Source organism: Sprattus sprattus, assembly GCF_963457725.1.
Source record: "Sprattus sprattus genome assembly, chromosome: 2".
NCBI classification, from domain to species: domain Eukaryota; kingdom Metazoa; phylum Chordata; class Actinopteri; order Clupeiformes; family Clupeidae; genus Sprattus; species Sprattus sprattus.
In genome coordinates, this window is record NC_137921.1 from 42,352,482 (window position 1) to 42,372,481 (window position 20,000).

General features: G+C 48.4%; 1 protein-coding gene across 13 annotated transcripts in view; it reads left to right on the forward strand.

Moving 5' to 3' along the window:
- The window catches only part of ptprsa (protein tyrosine phosphatase receptor type Sa), a 174,421-nt gene that overhangs the window by 98,033 nt on the left and 56,388 nt on the right, over positions 1–20,000 (forward strand). For all 13 annotated transcript variants that reach the window (XM_080832930.1, XM_080832936.1, XM_080832940.1 and 10 more), the window contains 6 exons: positions 2,695–2,964; positions 3,146–3,727; positions 4,427–4,551; positions 4,968–5,112; positions 14,154–14,462; positions 16,760–16,953. In XM_080832930.1, coding sequence (XP_080689056.1) covers positions 2,695–2,964; positions 3,146–3,727; positions 4,427–4,551; positions 4,968–5,112; positions 14,154–14,462; positions 16,760–16,953 — 1,625 coding nt within the window. The remainder of the gene's footprint in view (positions 1–2,694; positions 2,965–3,145; positions 3,728–4,426; positions 4,552–4,967; positions 5,113–14,153; positions 14,463–16,759; positions 16,954–20,000) is intronic.

The window sequence follows — 20,000 nt, forward strand, 5'->3', positions numbered from 1 at the left end:
ACACACACACACACACGAGGGGTGGAGCTCCGTGTCAGACGCGCTCAGAGTGAGTGCAGAGTGAGCGCCACTGAAGGGGTGTGGGGGCATAAGGAGGGGTGTGGGGGGCAGATGGAGGGGCAGTTGTAGACATAAAGGGGGCAGGAGGGTAGATGTTCTTTCTAATGGAAAATGGCAAGGTTACTGAATGGAAAAACTGAATCCTATTTTGATTGATGTGTGTTTGCTGACTCCTCCTACTGCACCCCCACCAAGCCCCGCCCTTCCCAACACCCTTCCCTTGACATCCCTAAAGACAAAAAAAGGAGTTGAATCTCTGATTTCAAGCCCCATTGAGTGAGAGCTCAGACAAACAGTAGGGTCATAGTCTTCCCCAACCACCCCCTCTCCCCCCAACTTATGAACATTGAACCTGACCTTTGGACCTTAGCATTTCTACTGTGTGTCCTTGTGTCCATCATGTCTGTCTATCAAGCCTGTCTGCTGTCATGCTGCCCAGGTCCTGTCTGTCCTGCCTTGTGTCCTGTCTCTCTGTTTCTCTGTCTGCCTGTCTGTCTGTCTGTCCTCAGAACTAGGCCTTACTTCTCAAACTACACAAATGTAATCCTTCCTCTCTCTCTCTCTCTCTCTATCTCACTGACTCGCTGAGTTTTTGAGGCCTGCATGGTTGCCATGGTTACATGGTTGTCTTCATACTCTTCCATCCTACCCCTAGTGTCCGTCTCCCAACCCCATGACGCTGCCAGCACTCACTAGTGCTCAGGTTGCCTTGGCAATTCTTGGGGGAACCAAACTCGGGAAAATTAGCAAGTACATCCCATAAGATTCTCCAGTCTTACACTGTTGGACAGTGATGTATGATGTAGTTGATGGGATGAGGGTGCTTTCTTTGATTCATTTTGTAGCGTGTCCCTCTCTGACTCCTGCAGTCAGTCCAAGGCTGAGGCTGCCTATGGTACGCTAATGCTAATCGTGTGGAGCCCAGCCAGTCTCTACGCATAAGAGTTACTCATCTAACCTCTCATTGAGATAAATGGTAAACTCTTCTAACAGGTGCTGAAGTTATTTTCTTACTAGTGGTCAGTAAAACATGGCAACGACATTAAAAACCCTTGTTATGAAAACAAAACCTGCACTTAAAAAGCTAAAAACCATTACCACAAACTATAAATACTCAAGGCAAGGTGACCAAGAATGGAAGAGCCACAATCAGTTGAGTCCTACCCACTCTATCCTCCTCACAGCCCCATTGGTCCTCAGGCCTGTCCATCACATCTCCACCAATCACATGCTGTTCCTAAGAGATGCAGCATCTCCTGAGCTCGTTTTCATGGTAGACCAGCATCTCATGTGTTGTTCCTCGATCTGCTGTGTAGGTGTTTGTGTTTGTTTACCTGTTTATTATTCTTTTTACTTTAGCTTTAATGGGAACCTAGCGTGGTAGTCGCTCATGCTAGCTGTCCAGCAGCCAGCGGGACAGAAGTGTTCATTGGATGTATTCTAATTGTTTTGTGTTGGTTTTGTACCACGGGCTGCGATGTGACAGTGTGCTCCAGCCTCATTCGGTCACACTGGCTGGAGAACAAGAACTAAATTAGCTTTTACACCACTGAAGTGGGTCCCCCCCCCCCCCCCCCCCCACTCTCCCTTATCTTCCTAACTGTCACTCTCTTGTGCGCACCCACCCTTCCCCTCTCTCTCTTTATCACTCTGTCTCCTTTTTATATTTCTCTTTTTCTCTCCAATCGCCTTTGTCTGGGCATGCGAGCGAGCCTAAGTTATATTCCTCTATGCATTTTCTACCAGTCAGACCTCTGGTGCCCTTCTTCTCATTTATTTATTTATTTCAACCTATTATGCATGATGTCTGTGACAATGATAGCTGCATCTATCAATGGAACGGTGTCAGATCTTAAAAAAAGGCTTTGTCCAGTTGATCTACCCTGAAGCACAAAAATCTCATTAAGGTTTCTCATCTTCAGCCGACAGCCAGCAGTTTTCAGTTCTCTTTTGGCGTGTAGAGAAGAGAGCGGCCACAGCTTTGATTTAGAAGGGATTAGCCAGAGGAGCAGAGACTGCGGGGCTGACCTAAGCGTTTCTCAGCGCCTCTCTGTGCACAGGCTCAGGAGCTCCGCACGACCTGCTCCTACCTCACCTGACAGAGCAGAATGTTCTAGAGGTCCAGAATTCTAAGGTTCTAGTGTTCTACTGTTCAAGAAATCTAGAGTTCTTCTAGTGTTCTAGAGACCTAAAGATCTAGAGATTTTAAGTTCTATTCTCTTTTATTTGGGTGTCATGGAGGAGAGAGAGGGGTGGCGGGAGTAGATTAGGTGAAAAGATGAGAAACTCCTAATAGATTTTTGTGAAAATAACTGTGCTGTGATGGGTCCAATCTTGGTCAATGGAACCTTGTTGCTATGACCTGTTGCTTTTATGTGAATCTACTGTATATTGTTGGTGAAGCAGTTATGTTAGTCTTAGTTCATTATCATGTGTTTTGGGTTTGTTTGTCCCTCTGGGAAGAGAAAACCCTTTAGTATTATGTTTGTCTTTCTGTTTTTGGTGTCATTTACCATCTGTTGTCCTTTCTTTAAACTATGCTGTGGTTCTAAAGAGAAGGGCCCATTTTCATCGGCGTGTCTGTCACCTCTCTCTGTCTCTGCTTCCCCCACTCTCCCCTCCCTCCCCCCCTAGTCCGCCGCGTCCCCCCGCGCTTCTCCATTTTACCCACCAACCACGAGATCATGCCGGGCGGCAGCGTGAACATCACATGTGTGGCGGTGGGCTCGCCCATGCCCTACGTCAAGTGGATGCTCAACTCCGAGGACCTGACGCCCGAGGACGAGATGCCCGTGGGCCGCAACGTGCTGGCGTTGGACGGCATCCACGAGTCGGCCAACTACACTTGCGTGGCCATGAGCAGTCTGGGCATCATCGAGCACGCGTCTCAGATCACCGTCAAGTGTAAGGACAGCCTCACACACACTCACACACACTCACACACACAACTGTCACCTAGGAAAAGGTCGCCTTCATCCACATTGTCCATAAAAGAGTTTTTGAGTTCTATGGAATACATTCAAAATGGTACATTTGTGTTCCATCTTTTTGTGCCTTTTGTTGTCATTCTCTCGCCCTCCTCCAGCCCTTCCCAAACCCCCTGGCACCCCGATGGTAACCGAAACTACGGCAACCAGCATCACCATCACTTGGGACAGCGGCAACCCTGACCCGGTACTCCACTACATCATCCAGTACCGTGGCAAGACGGCCGACAGCAAATACGAGACCATGGACGGCATCACCACCACACGATACAGCATAGGTGGGCTCTCGCCAAACACCGACTACGAGATCCGCGTCTCCGCCTTCAACACCATCGGCCAGGGCCCCCCGAGTGAGCCGGTTGAGGCGCGCACAGGCGAGCAGGCCCCCGCCAGCCCTCCCAGAAGTGTGCAGGCACGCATCATCTCCGCCAACACCGTGGTGGTGCGCTGGGACGAGCCGGAGGAGCCCAACGGCCAGATCAAGGGCTACCGGGTCTACTACACCATGGACGACAGCCAGCCGCTCAGCCAGTGGCAGATCCACAATGTGCAGGACAGCGTCCTCACCACCATCCAGAGTCTGGTCTCCAGCGAGACTTACACCATCCGCGTCCTCGCATTCACCTCCGTAGGAGACGGGCCGCCCTCAGACCCCATACAGGTCAAAATGGTCCTTGGGGGTGAGTGTCAGTCCTCTCAATGTCTCTCTCTCTCTCTCTCTCTCTCTCTCACACACACACACACACATAAATATTAGCCCAGCCAATCAACGAACCACCAGTGCACAATCACCTGCAGAGAACAGGCATGCAGATATCCCAGAGCGGGGCTTAGACCCGCCAGGGTCGTAACACACTCTCACACACACACACACACACACACACACACACACACACACACACACACACACACACACACACACACACACACACAAATACACATTCTCAAATAAACTCTTTCACACGGACACTCACCCTCACACACAAACTTCCATATAAACACACACATACACTCACAAACACACCAGCCAGCCTGAGAAGTCCCAGGTGAGGGAGTGAGTGTGTAAAGGCGGCTGCTTGGTTCTGCGTTGGTGTCACATTGTTGCGCAAAATGTACTCATAGCAATTCATGCTCCCTTAATGGTTGCGGGTGTTGCCAAGCAATTCACACCCAGAACAATATGCTTGCGTACAAAATGGCGCAAGTCTAGAAAAAGTGGCCGACGCACGCAAGACGTGAAAAGACGCGCAAGGGCCGCGCAAGGGGCTTGCGCGGCCTCTTGCGCTCGCACTTACGCTTACGTCTCTGACCATAAATCAGCCTTAAGTGATTTAATGTGTGTGCTGCTGTAATCCTGTTGATGTTTTTTCGTCCCGTAGTTCCTGGCCAGCCGGAGAAGTTCCAGGTGGGGGCGGTGTCTGACACCAGCATCGAGCTCACCTGGGAGGCCGCAGGGAGCCTGAACTATGAGCTCCGCTATAGAGAGGGAGCCAAAGGCAGTGAGGTGGGACTGCACACACACACACACACACACACACACACACACAACACACACACACACACACACACACACACACAAACACACACACACACACACACACACACACACAACACACACACACACACACACACACACACACACACACACAACACACACACACACACACACACACACACACACACACACGCACACGCAGACACACACACACACACACATAAACATAAACACATACACACCAGATGCCATGCAAAAGGTGATGAAAGGAAGTGGAAACAACAGAGACCTCTAGCTTTGATGCACTCATCTCTCTCTCTTTCTCACTCTCTAACACGCACGCGCACACACACACACACACAGCTTCAGTATTCTCCTGTATCCCTTCATGGCCTCCTAATGTGAAGTATCTGTCCCACACACAGGTGACTAAAAAGTTTGGGGCCTCGTCCTCGTACGTGGTGGAGGGGCTGAAGCCCAACACTGAGTACCTCTTCTCTCTGGCAGCCATCTCCAAATCGGGCATCGGCGCCTTCACCAGTGAGCTCCCCCAGAAGACCTCCCAAGCCAGTATGTACCGCTTCTCTTCTCCGCGCCCACTCCCTCTCACAGGGTCCAGAGCGTTGTGTGTGTGTGTGAGAAGGAGTATGTTTATTTCTCCAAGGCCATAAACATCAAGATATAAATTGTTTGTGGGTCTGTGTGTGTGTGTGTGTGTGTGTGTGTGTGTGTGTCCCTTGGGTGGTCTGCAGAAGTAGATGTGTTTTGAGGACATGAACTCTGTTTGACCCGTGTGTGTGTGTGTGTGTGTGCTGGGATGGTGGGGGTGGGTGTATGTTTCTCTCCCCCCTCCCTCACCATAACAGAAGCCGTGTGTCTGCAGTTGTGGAGAGAGGACAGGGAGCTTGAGGAGGCCAGGACTAGAGGCCAGGCATCTCTACCTCTCCAACCACAGCTGGACAGACAGACACACACACAAACACACACACAACTGTTAACAACAAACTCTTTCCTCTTTCCCAGAGATTTCTAGGGTTTTTCTCCTGCTGTTGGGTGCCATGTTGGGTGCTGGGAGTGTTTTTCTTGATTGTGATGTGGGGTGTGTTCCGCATGTGTGTGTTGGGACTTTGCGATGCAGTGTGTTCTGGATGTTAACGAGTGACGTTTGTTTTCTGTAGCGTGACCCCAGCAGTCAGGAGGCCCACAGCACAGCTCCGCAGCATGCAATAGTGTTAATGTGTCAATGTGCCCTCAGACAGTGGCTAATGCTGGGCCGGGCCCAGACCACAGAACCGGTTCAGTACCGGGCTGCCGCTGTGTGTGGGTCCATGTTTCGGGAGATACGGTTGGCTGATTGTTACCTCACCAACCTACCAGTCAGGCTTTCCTTTTCATTGCCTGCCAACTCCTCTTCTTGTCCTGGTTGCCCCGTGTGAGTGGACTGTGCTCTGCTCCAGGGGTCAAGCCAGGGGTCAAGTCAGAGCGGGTCGCAGTGGGAGGATTACAATGTGGATCTTTTGAAGCTTCTTTATCTTTTTCTCATCTTCGTTTGAATATTTTCTCTCCCTTCGGTCCATATTACTCGTTCATCCATCAGCAACAAGGGTCTCTCGTCCCTCTCACTCTCTCTCTCTCTCTCTCTCTCTCTCTGTCGTCTCTCTCACTCTCTCACTCTCTCTCTCTCTCACTCTCTATCTATATCTCTCTCTCTCTCTCTCTCTCTCTCTCTCTCTCTCTCTCTCTCTCTCTCTCTCTCTCCCTCTCTCTTCCCCCTTGCCAGGAAGCCACACAGATCATGTCATTGATGATGTGACTGGCTCTGGTGACCGCCATGGCTTTCCCCTCTGCTGCCCTCCGAGGTGGTAGCTAGAGACTGAGGACCACAAACACAAACACACAACGAAGCACATGTAAACACACACACACACACTCACTAACACATACATAGAGACATATCCCTGGCTGCGCCCACTCACGCTCACTCAAGAGTTGGGCAGGTTCTGAATTATTCACACGCCCACCCCCCCTCTCGGCCATAAATAAACCTCACCAAGGTGACATCATGATTCAGATGAGGTGCCAGTTGGGTTAATAGAATATTAAGCGCATGTGGCAGAGAGGATGAGTGTGCACACACACACACACAAACAAGCAAGCATACAAAAGCGTTCATACACAAGCAGACGTACACAGTAAAACACACACACACACACAAACACACACTAAGACTCACAGCCTAATTCAGGTCCGCAGCCAGCTCAGCAGTTTGAGACTTCCCTGCTATCCGTCCTTAAACATGCAGCTCTTCATCCTGCCTCTGGACTGCTCTCTTAGTAGACCACATCTCACATCTCACACACACACACACACACACACACACACACACACACACACACACACACACACACACACACAGGGTGTCCAGCTGAATGAAAAGCCATGGCAGTGCAGTGACACTTTCTTTACACACTTTATTTTACACACATTTCCACTTTTTTTTTTACTTTACTTTACATTTCCTCTTTTGGCTTTTATTTTATGGTTTAGACAGCAGCACTGTGGGTCACATGATCACCTTTTTTGCTTTTGGTGTGTGTGTGTGTGTGTGTGTGTGTGTGTGTGTGTGTGTGTGTCTGTGTGTGTGTCTGTGTCTGTGTGTTTGCTCGTCACTTACCTCTGAAAGAGAGAGCAACTGCTGCATGTTCCCCTCCACCCCTCAATCCCACCCCCCACCTGTTGCCAACCCCTCAGTTACACCAAGGGGCAATGTGGAGAACCTGTCACTGCATCCCAGTCATTGGCCAGGCCAGGCATGAGCCTTCAGAGTGTTTCTGCCACATCTGTTTGTATGTGTTTATATATATATGTGTGTGTGTGTGTGTGTCTGAGTCCTTTTATGTATATTGGTGTTGCATTATTGTTTCTTGGTAAATTGCAAGCAGGTTGGATTGGATGCACTTCTTTTTCATCCTTTCTCTCTCTCTCTTTCTCTCTCTATCTTGCTCTCATGTACTTGTTTTCCTTGTTAGTTTTAGCAAACACCCCCTTGTTTCCTTTCAATTTGGTTATACCTTGTTATTATTTTAAAAGTGAAAGTGATTTTCTGGTGTGGTTTGGGAGGAGCAAGCCGTATTGCACTTCCTACCAGAGTGTTTGTCTTCTTTTGACAAGACAGTCAGAGATGCAGTGTTAGTTAGTGTTAGCATTAGCGCATACCTCCGTTACACTGAGATGCCTGTGTTACTTAGCGTTAGCATTAGCGCATAACTCCGTTACACTAAGAAGCCTGTGTTAGTTAGCATTAGCATTAGCGCATACCTCCGTTACACTTAGAAGCCTGTGTTAGTGAGCGTTAGCGCATATCTATGTTACACTGAGAAGCCTGTGTGTGGCCCCCCTGCTGAGATGAAGGCATCGTTTGTTTGCAAACTATTGCACACCGCATTGCGTTTGTGGACCCCACTACTGAGCAGGGCCAAACTGCACTAGGTCCACCTCAAAGATACTATCTTTTTTGTGAATGGGCCAGTCAACTTCCTGTGCTTGCCATAGTGTATCTGTATTTTTGTATATTAAGACATATATGAAGCAGATCTGTAATCTGTATAGTGCGTTTGAATAGTAATTATAAAAACGATAGTAAATGGTAAACTGCCCATCAATATTTGTACCACAGTTTAGACATTGAATTTATAAAATAAACATATTCTCTCATTGTGAAACGTGGTACAAACTCAATAAATCCCATTTTTATCTGAAGAACTAGCAAGCTAGCAAGCTAACGCTAACACAAATTTAAAACAGATAGGATCAAGGAGCAAGGATTCGGGCTTAGAAATAATGGAATCCATTGTAACCAAGCTTTGACTAAAGAATGAAGTACTATAAACTAAACAGGTTGGTTTCTTTTTAGACTGAACAAAATGTTTCCTTAGTGGGATAATGTTATACATACCTAAATACATGTATGGCAACTAGGGTGAACATGGGCACAACTAACGTTTGTAACACTTTGCGTCACCTTGGCAGCCTTTATCCCTCACTTTAAGACACACCCTCAAGCGAGTAGACCCCAATATATGGAAATCCAAATCCAGGCTGTGGTTGGTTGACGGACGAAGCTGACTGCAGCCCCGCAGAGCAAAGCTATTCGCATGGAAAAACGGCATAAGTTGCGCTCTTTCTCCCCGTCTGCTTTGAGAGAGAGTCTGAGCGCTGCAGTCCTCCTACCAGTAGAGGGTAGTCACACACTAGGCCTGTCTGCAGGAGTAACAGATAGACAGATGACTGTAGTCAGGCAGAAATAATAAAGCCCATCTAAAGCCAACACACGCATAACCATGCACACACACACACACAAACATACACACACACTCTTCCGCACTAATACAACGTTTACTAACAGATTGTCATGTGGATGCGTGGAAGGTAAGTGTGTCATGCTTTTGAGAAGTCCAATCTGCCTGGCTTGAAGCGATGCAAATAGCTCTGAAATGTATGAATCTGACACAGTGCGTTAGCCTAGCTAAGATTACACACTGATGCTAATGGCTCTGAAGTATATTAATTTATCCGACCCAATGCGTTAGCCTAGCTTACATTACACTCATGATGATCAAACAAGCTGCTGTAACTTCATGCACTAAATCATAACTCTAACATAGAACCTTTATGTAAGACTGTAACAGATGCCAGCCTAACACACCACTCTTACATGCCACTGCGACACAGCATTGCATTCTACTCAGATTACATTATGCTCAGATACATACATACCAAACACATTTTTTTAAAGTCTTTTTAGTTTTTTACAGCCCCATATACTTAGCCAACATCTGTTATCTCTCACACACACCAATGTGTGTGTGTATGTGTGCAGCGTCCACACCTTCTGTCCCGCTCAGCTTTGAATCAAATTACCCCTGCAAGCATTGTCAGGCGTCCTCATTAAACACACACACACACACACACAATTACTGCATCTAATGAATCTATTTTGCTTATGTTTTCACCTGTGGGTAGTCCCCGGGTACTCTTGTTTGAGCAGTGATGGGACGCAGTAAGAAACCATAGCAACTCATCATGGCAGCAAAAAAATACACAGAGCGCCCCTCACACATTCCGCCAGACACCACACACACATCCCTAGCTACCAACACACATCAAGTTAGAGCCTTTCACCTCACACTCAGCTAAACAAAGAGAGCCTTCCTCACACTCACACACATACACACAGCATGTAGCTAGAGCCTCACACCAGCACGTAGCTAGAGCCTCAAACACACTCACATACGCACACACACACACACCAGCACATAGGTACAGCCTCACACTCACACACATACACACAGCATGTAGCTAGAGCCTCACACCAGCACGTAGCTAGAGCCTCACACACACACACACACTCACACACTCGCACTCACAGAAGCACATAGGTACAGCCTTACACGCATAGTTAGCCATTACTTTAGCCACTGGTCCTGGCAGGCTGGACTCCTCGCTCTGTCGGAAAGGCAAAGCTGCTGTGTCTGTTGTGTTTCTCTTGGTTTCCTGTCAGCCTCTTACAACAGGGGCCATGTCTGCAGGCTTCTGAGTTTCTGTGTCCAGTCAGTCCAGTCAAGTTCAGTCAGCCAGCTAAGCCAGTTCATGGTGGGGGGGGGGGCCATCCTACCCACCACAGACCGGTGCCCCTCACCCTCGCTTGCAGGGTGGGGTGCAACAGAGCATTCTCTTACCCTCTAAACCTACCCTCATCCCTCCAACCCCACAAAACACCTGTAGCACTTTAACACCCCTGACGCAGCCCCTGAAAGCGCCTCACAGATAAGCTGTGTGAGCTCCGTTCTATTTGACCAGATGGTGTAGCCGTAGTGATGTTAGCATCCGGCAGGGTGGAGGAAGAGGGGTGGAGAAACAGACGCTCCGTTGCCGGGCATGTTGGTGGGTGGCGACGGTCGCCCCTGGAATACCGCTGAGCCCCGGGCCAGTTGGTTCGGATCAGCGCTGGCCCTGTTCTGATGTGGGTCACAAGGGTCCACACACACACACACACACACACACACACACACACACACACACACACACACACAGCACCCTTGGAACCCATGCCTGTCACACACACCCAGGGAGAGTCGGAGGCTGGGAGGCGTCACTCTGCTGGGTAGACTGGGGACCCAGGATCAACACTAGGGCCAGGGGTACCCCACCACAAGAGAATCCCAATGTTCATTCACCCACACACACACATACATACACATGCACACAAACACACACACATGCACACACACACACAGACACACACATGATCTAATGTGTATTTAATGGCACACCGCTGACAATTGCAGTCCTTATTTATGTTATATCCATGGAAGTGAAGTTGTGCGTGTTTTACATCACACAACCAACCACACTCACCTAATTAAAGCCACTGGAGGAGATAAGAGGAGTGTTAAGTGTGTTAAGTGCCTTTCTCAAACACACACAGCTGCACTGCTTTTTCACCATGCCCCCCCCCAAGTCTTTCCAAGTCTGAATGGGATTAATACCCCCCGCCCCCCCCCCCCCAGTGTAGAGATGAGTGCTGATCAGACATCCCCTCCCTGTCACAACCATATCGAATGTCTCCACGTGTCTCTGATTTACGTCTCTGTCAGTGGCATTATCTCCCAAATTAAAATGCCTTTTTCTTAATCCCCTGGCAGCCTAATTGATGTCGTTTTTTAGCTTTCAGGTGTAGCACTGGGTGGTGTCAGAACTGCCATTTGGCAGTGCCACTGATTCATTCCTTAATTATGACAAATTGTGCCGGTGTCACACTGACAACAAAAGGCTCTACTGAAACACGCACACACACACACACACTGGTGTTGCACAGATGTGACATTTTTTATCAGTGGGCATAAACGTCTTCTAGTCTTTCCATCTTGAGCGGCTGCTCTCAGTATGTCAAAGCCATTCAGCTTTCAGCGAGACGAGGTGAGATGATATGAAATGATACGATAAGCGTCTCCTAACCTAGACACACACAAAGAGAAAACACACACACACACACACTACACAGCTGAAGAGCAGGCCATTCTCTGCCTCTCCAGCAGTCATTACCCACCACAGTGACAGGCATCCATAATCTGGCATCCATAATCTGGCCTCTTCAGATGGAACTTCATGGCAGAGACAGTTTAAGGCTCTTTGTCTGGCTCCTCCAATCCTGAGCTCCTCCAGCCCTGAGTCTGCCTGCCTGCCTGCCTGCCTGGCGGCACGCGTGGACAATCAATCCTGACATTAAAAGTCTGCAGTGGCATTTCAGCTACAAGGCTACTAAAACCATGAGTAAATACCCACAAGGGTAAAATATAGCAGTGTAAGAGATGGAGAGAGAACACACACACACACACCTGAGCTGGCGTGCTAAGGATGTGCTAAGTGTAATCTTAACCGGCGTGCCCCCCCCCCCCCCCAATATTAAACATTTATTTTACACATAAGCCACTTGGGCCAGGCCAAGCCTCACACTGAACCTATAATTATGAGCCGGGATTCCTCTGTGGATGAGACTCTCTCTCACACACACACACACACACACACACACACACCTGTGCTGTGGACCCTGGTGGCCCCATGCCGAGAGTCTAGTGCAGTCCTGTCAGAAGCACAGGGCCAGCTCTCTCCCTCTGGCCACCCACACACCAACATCCTCCTCCAGGATTGACTGGGATTGGCCGCAGGCTGATTCTAATTGGATGAGAAGTTTAGAGATGTCTTGAGATCTCCCAGACCGAGGGAGAGAGCTGTGACCCACCAATGCTGAGAGCTTGTGCTTGAGCTCTCTCAGTTGGGTGCTTGCGGTAAGAAAGTCTGTGAAAGTTAGTGTGTGAAGGAAGCAAGGTACGTATGATGACGACTATGCTCACGATGATCATGTTTGTCATTATTTCTTGATCTTTGAAGCGCCATTATTTGTCTGTTTTCCATGTTTCTCAGTTGACGTGTTTTGGATTCTAATGTTTCTTTGCATTCTTTGAGTCTGGTTTCCAGATGCCTTTGTGTTGCTCCAGCCCCATTGTCAGATCAGTTTTGTTTCAGTGCTCACATCCCTTTCCCCCGAGCTTGTGCAGAGCTCCTCTGTTGTTTTGCGAATGAGACGTTTTTGGTTCATGTACTTGTTGATTGGCTTTTAATTTGGTGTGTTTGGTCTCTGTTGAATGCCCCCCCCCACCCCCCCCCCCATCCATCTCGTTTGAACCACAGACAGAGATTAATAGAGACCCTGGCAGCTGCCACAGCTCTGAATATGCCCGAAACATTGTTACACGTCTTATAAACTGATTCATTCAAGGATTTTAGGGAGAGAGACAACACACAAGTCAACACACACTCTCACACACACTTATACACATACTCACACACACACACACACACACACACACACACACACACACACACACACACACACACACACGCATACACATACAGGACGGGGGGTAGGAGCAGTTTCATTCCCTGTAGAGGGAGAGAATGAAACATTCCCCCCTCCCCACAACACACACTCATACGTGCGCATCTACACACAAACACATGCACACACACATACACTCACATACACTCTCACATCCACACCCACACACTCACTCATACACACACACACCCACACACTCACGCATACACACACACCCACACCCACACAAGCACACACACACTCACGCCCACACACTCACCTACATATGCACATACACATGCAGCTCTCAAAGTCACACTAAAAACGCACCCACACAAGCACATACACACACACACACACACACATATCTTTCCCAATCCTGGCCACCCAGTAGTGGAGGTGGAAGCCCCTCTCCTCCCTGTTCTTCACACATGTGTAACTCCCTATATGCTGCAAGAAAAACCTCTAAAGAAGAAAAAGCACAGTCTCAAGGCACTCTACTGAATTACTAATAAAACACACTGCCTCCCGCCTCTCCCCCACCCCAACCACTCCCCCCCCCAGCCACACACACAGCCCTGCCGTCAGAGGGTTTGACTGGAGGCAGTAAAAAAGCACTCAGAGAAAGGCTGCAGCTACTGAGCCTTAAATCAATATCCTGTAGGCCATGCACACGTACACACACACACACACACACACACACACACACACACACACACAGGCACACCCCCTTTCACACGCATGCACACAAGCCTCTCACACACATGCTTGCACACAAACATGCATGCATGTACACACACAATCACAAAGGCACGCACACAATTACAGACACATGCACAGGCACCCCCACCCCAACACACACACTCACACTCACCCAGGGCGAGACCAGCAGGCTCATTGTCATGCATGAAGCGTTGTCGTTGCTTTGTGTGTCTGTTTATTTCTTCCCATTTGCATTTGCCCTTTGGAGTCTGGTTCTTTTTTTCTGTTCAACTTCTGTTTTGTTTTATCTTCCATGTTGGTGTTGCTTGATGCTTTGTGTTACATATTGCTTGGTTTTTTGGTTCCTTTTTCCCTTTTATCATTTTGTTTTTCTCTCCCATCTTTTTGTTTTTTTGTTACCCCCTTCCCTCCTGCCCCCCGCCTATCCCCTCCCCTCCCCTCCCCCCACCAGAGCCCTCTGCCCCCCCTCAAGACGTGAAGTGCTCCGGCGCCAGCTCCACCTCCCTGCTGGTAAGTTGGCTGCCCCCGTCGGTGGAGAGCCAGAACGGCGAGCTGACGGGGTACGTAGTGAGCCACCAGGTGGAGGGAGCGGAGGTGGGCGCGGGGGAGCTGAAGGAGCCCGATGCGCCCCCTAGTGCCCAGCAGCTGCTCCTGCAGGGCTTGGAGAAGTGGACCCAGTACAGCGTGAGCGTGGCCGCCTCCACCTCCAAGGGCCGCGGGCCCTACAGCGACCCGCTCGTCTGCCGGACCGACGAGGATGGTACGGCCACGCACACACACACAAGCACACACACACACACTCACACACACAGTACACAGCTCATTACAGCTGTGTGTGAAGTGGATAACACCTATCGGTGCACATGTTCCATGCTTTTCGGAAATGTTTGCATGAGCATGTCATCACGGTGATACCCAAGCGGTATTACCATGGCAACAGACAGTTGCAGGTACTCTTTTTCCTTATAAACTGTGAATGTACTATACGCCTGTACATTTAAACATACATGGACATATATTTTAGAGTATCTTTTATGTAGAGTCTACACTGTACAGATGTCTTTTGTATTGTTCATAATCTCTGAATATGTGCTGCATGATGAGATAATGATGATGAGTTTGCTATCGTGTATCAGTTCTGTAATATTCATAACTTGATGAATATTAAGCCTGACAGAGATGAAGGAGATAAATGTTTAAGAGAGATCCAAGACGGTTATGTCTTTTAGAGCACACTGTGTGTGTGAGTGTGTGTGAGTTTGTGTGTGTGTGTGTGTGTGTGTGTGTGTGTGAGAGAGAGAGAGAGAGAGAGAGAGAGACATCTCTCTATTAAATCTGACACATGAACCATAACCCTGGTCATTGTGATCTTTCATGTTTCCAAATTTCTCTCCTCTCCGCCTCCTCTTTCTCTCTCTCTTAACTATTTTTCCTTCTATCTATCTATCTTTTCTCTCTCTTTCTCTCCCTTTTTCTATCTCTATATCCCTTTCTTCTCCCTCTCTCTCTCTCTCTCTATCCCTCTCTTCCCCCTGCTGATGGATAGCTCAGTGCAGAGACAAGCTGCTAATCAATATAGAACACAGTGAGCTTTGCCCTCCGCTCTCCATCCCTGCTTCCCCCAGACTGACAGCATGCTACTGCCCAGTGATGGATGTGTCTGTGTGTGTGTGTGTGTGTGTGTGTGTGTCTGTGTGTGCATGTGTGTGTATACGTGTGTGCACGCGTGCGTGTGTGTGTGTGTGTGTGGGGGGGGGGGGGAAGGCAGTTGTATGTGTGAGCCCGGGTTAGAGTGGTGGCACTTCACTGGGGAGCTCAGCTCTCTGTCAGTGGAGGGGCCTTTGACTCAGAACCCATGGTCTGTCTAGAGTGGGGAACCCCAGGACTGTCAAGCGTTGGGGAACCCATGGACTGTCTAGCGTCGGGAACCCATGAACTGTCTAGCGTGGGGAACCCCAGGACTGTCTAGCATTGGGGGGACCACAGGACTGTCTAGTGTGAGGGGGATCCAAGGACTGTCTCGCGTGGGGCAGCATAGTGTCATGGCATTCCACAGCACAAAAGTGGGGCTGTAATTTGTCAAAATGAAAGGTGCCTCAGGCTCAAATCACACCCTGATTCTGCTTTCTCAAGCCAGAGCATTCATGGGAACCAGAGTAGCTGTCAGGTATGCCCATGTTGGTCCTGAGGAACCAGAGTAGCTGTCAGGTATGCCCATGTTGGTCCTGAGGAACCAGAGTAGCTGTCAGGTATGGCCATGTTGGTCCTGAGGTCTGTAGTTCTGGGTCCTGACTGTTGAAATAAGCCCACGTTGAGCCCTTCACAGTGATTGGTGGAAACACACAGCATCCCTCAGTTTTGGCTTTTGAAGACTCAGGGTTTAAACAGACACCCTTCAGATTGAGATGATGGTGTTCTCCCTGCCTCAGGACAAAGAGAGAGTTTGAGTGCGTGAGTGTGTGTGTGTGCTCAGTCCTCTCCCTATCCCTCAGTGCCCTCTGATGGCTGTTGTCATGGCCACTGTGCTTATCCATGCTACCACACAGCTCTGATGAATACGCTAGTAGAGTCGAGCAGTCTTAGAGGTAGAGGATACTACCAGTGGAACAGTCTTAGCAGTAGAGAATACTAACAGTACAGGAGTCTTAGCAGCAGAACAGTCTTAGCAGCAGAACAGTCTTAGCAGTAGAGAATACTAAGAGTAGAGGAGTCTTAGCAGTAGAACAGTCTTAGAAGTTGACTTAGCTAACAGCTACTCTGGTTCCTACTTAGCAGTAGAGCGGTCTCAGCAGTAGAACAGTCTTAGCTGTCTTAGCAGGTTTTTCTACCCAGTACTACTGATTCCTATTCCAACGGACTGAAAGTTATTCTTAAACTCATCTCTGTTACTATTTTGGCAAAAATGATTTCAAAATGATTTGAACTTATTGATTATTGATTCAGACCTGCTGAGATACCAGCTGCTCAGCTGACCCTGGTGCTTGGTTGGTAGCTTAGTGTCGTAATGTGGAATGTGCCTGAGTACTGAGTACTGACCTCTGAACCCCATCCCTTTAGTGCCCGGCGGCCCCCCTCGTCGTGTGGAGGTGGAGGTGTTGAACTCCACGGCGATTAAGGTGACGTGGCGCTCGCTGCAGCCGGGGAGGCAGCACGGCCAGATCCGCGGCTACCAGGTACACTATGTGCGCATGGAGAACGGAGAGTCACGCGGCCTGCCACTCATCAAGGACGTCATGCTGGCCGACGCACAGGTAACCACACGCACACACACACAGACACATGCAGACAAACACACAACCACACACACACATGTGCAGACCAACACCAACACATACACCATTACAGATCCCAGTGTGTCTTTTTATATCTGTGTGTCTCTTAAACTCTCTCTCTATCAGTCTCTCCTGTCAGTCCTTCTGTTTCCACCTGTCTGTGTGTTTGTGTGTCTGTCTGTCTCTCTCTCTCTGTCTGTCTGTCTGTTTGTCTGTCTGTCTGTCTGTCTGCAGTGGCGGCGCCAGAGATTTTTTTCTGGTGGTGCTATGGGGGTGCTCGGCGTTTTACTGAGGGTGCTATGAAATTAGGGTGATAGCATATGAGTCTCATTTTTCTCTACTACAACACCTCCCCACCATATCGTCACATATGTTTACACGTTTGATCTCTAACGCGTCTTTGGGGTACATAAAAAGCGTCATTCAAATCGATCGTATTATTATTATCATTAGGCTACTTCTGACGGACGCGCACAAAGCCGCGTTCATCTCCGACGGTCAAAATGGATGCAGCATGTTATAGATAACGTAATCCCAAATAGGCCTACTTCACTTACTTCAGTGTGTAGATTAAAGTTTGCGCCAGATGACTAACAGGTCACCACTACCATGTGCGACCAATTAAACTAAACATACCAAGTTCAATACCCTGCTAACTAAAGACGGCAGATTAGAATATCAGATAGAATTAACTTAAACAGGCAAAGAGTCAGAAATGCTTTCAAAAAGGGTATATTATTTTAAGTCACAATCAAAAAAAACATGAATGAGACCAAACAGTAGGCACTCAAAACCACAATAATAAGAGATCAAAAAGTGCACACAAAACTATGCTTAAAACATCCCTTAATTGTTTCCTAATCATTTCTGCCATTACATTGATGATCTCATTCTGCACGTCATGGTGCACATACTTTGCATTTGACGGGTTGTTATCTAACTTTTTCTGAACGGTTTTATCAAATTTTCCAATTACAGATAGCAACTCGCGGACATTACCCCTGTTTGCTGAATCCTCATCTTCAATGTGGCCTCGCTGTGAGATCCCCTGACAAGCAGTGTAGCGCAAGCTTTCCACAACATTTTTGTAATATTGGTCATTTCGGACCATCCTGGGCGTTCATGCTTAAGTCACCCAGGGTGCTAGCAGCATGGCTAGCAGCGCCCTCAGTAGAGGTGAGGGTTAACTTGGACCAGGACGTTCCTCTTCTTCTACATCAGAATCAGAATCCAATACCTCTTGCATTTTTTCTTCCTCTTGAACATCTTATTCAACTCGAGGAAATTTGCGGATCAAATACCGATCCATTTTCGTGATTTTGTGAACGCTTGACTTAGAATTGACCTATCGCGAGGATTACTGTTACTTAGCCTACTACTCATTGAACAATCACGTTCACGCGCAACGTGTCTGTGTCGTGCTACGTGAACAATCTGTTTATTTCAATCTGTTATTTTCTGTTATTTTCTTTAGTGATTAAAATATTATTATCACACAATACATTTTATTAAGAACTCAGAATGAAATTAAATAACAATAATAGGCCTAAATAAACCATTATTCTTGGGGGTGCTATGGGGGTGCTATGGCCAGTCTAGGGGGTGCTCTAGCACCCCCTAGCCCCCCCCTGGCGCCGCCACTGTATGTCTGTCTGTCTGTCTGTTTCCTGCCATATCTCTCCGTCCCTCCTTTTTTATCTCTCTCTATCTTTCTATCCGCCCCTCCCTTTTTCTCTCCCTTCTTGCTGGATATACCTCTTTGAATGTTGTTCCATTCGTGAACTTGTTCTTTCTCCTACAAAAAGCAGTCCTCCTCCAGCTAAATCTCACACACACACACACACACACACACACACACACACACACACACACACAGAGGGAGCACACCTTTGTCTGCCGTCTGTGGACCACAGACAGCTTATTTTGGGTGTAATGGTCACAGAGGCCCTGTCCTTCAGTGTCCATCCCTCTTTTCTTGTCCTTCATCCCTCTCGTCCTGTCCTTTATCATTCATCCCTCTCTTCCTGTCCCTGTTGGCTCATCCGTTTGTCTCTTTGTTGTTTAGTTTGCACCACTTTCTTTTTGTCCTTCTTCCATTCCTCTCTTCTCATCCTTCTCTCTCCATTCCCCATTTCTGTGTTTGATTCCATGCCTCTCTCCTCATCCTTCTCTCTCCATCCCCATTTTCTGTCTTTGATTCCATCCTTCTCTCTCCATCCCCCTTTTCTGTGTTTGATTCCATGCCTCTCACTGTCATTCACTCCCTGCCCTCCCCAGGGCAATAGTCTGAGGCTGATTGTAGTTCTGCCCCCATACACAGAGCACTGTGTGGTGTGTGTGTGAGTGTGTGTGTGTGTGTGTGTGTGTGTGTGTGTTTCATAAGAGAACAGATCGATAGGGTCTGTTGAGGAGGGCAGGAGAATGCAGGGGGAATTAAAATGCACAGTAACACAATGGGGGATTTATAAAGCTGTCTGCTGTCGAAACAACACACACAAATCTCCTTTCTCTCTGAACTGCCATTGCCATGGCGCCCAGCCCCCACAGCCAATCACAGGCTGGGAAAGGCAGCAGCATGTGTTCCATATCCTCCCGACAGGAGCCGATCCAGACACAGACACACACACACTTACACACACACACTCACACACACACACTCACACACACACACACACACACACACACACACACACACACACACACACACACACACACACACACACACGTTACCTCGGGTGCACTGTGCTGTGGCAGTGTTTGTACTGGCAGCAGTTCTTCCTCCTGCAGAGGTTTATAAACCCTCCCTGCCCTGTAGCACACACACACACACACACACACACACACACACACACACACACACACACACACAAGATAAATGAAACAGGAGTTTACACTCCTCACTGTCTACTCACTCTCCCCCCATAATATAGACTCAAACTAGAACATGGTGAGCTATTTATAAACAGGAACCTCATCCCTATCTCCTCCTCCCATCCCGAACCCTCCTTCCGACAGCTTTCACTCCT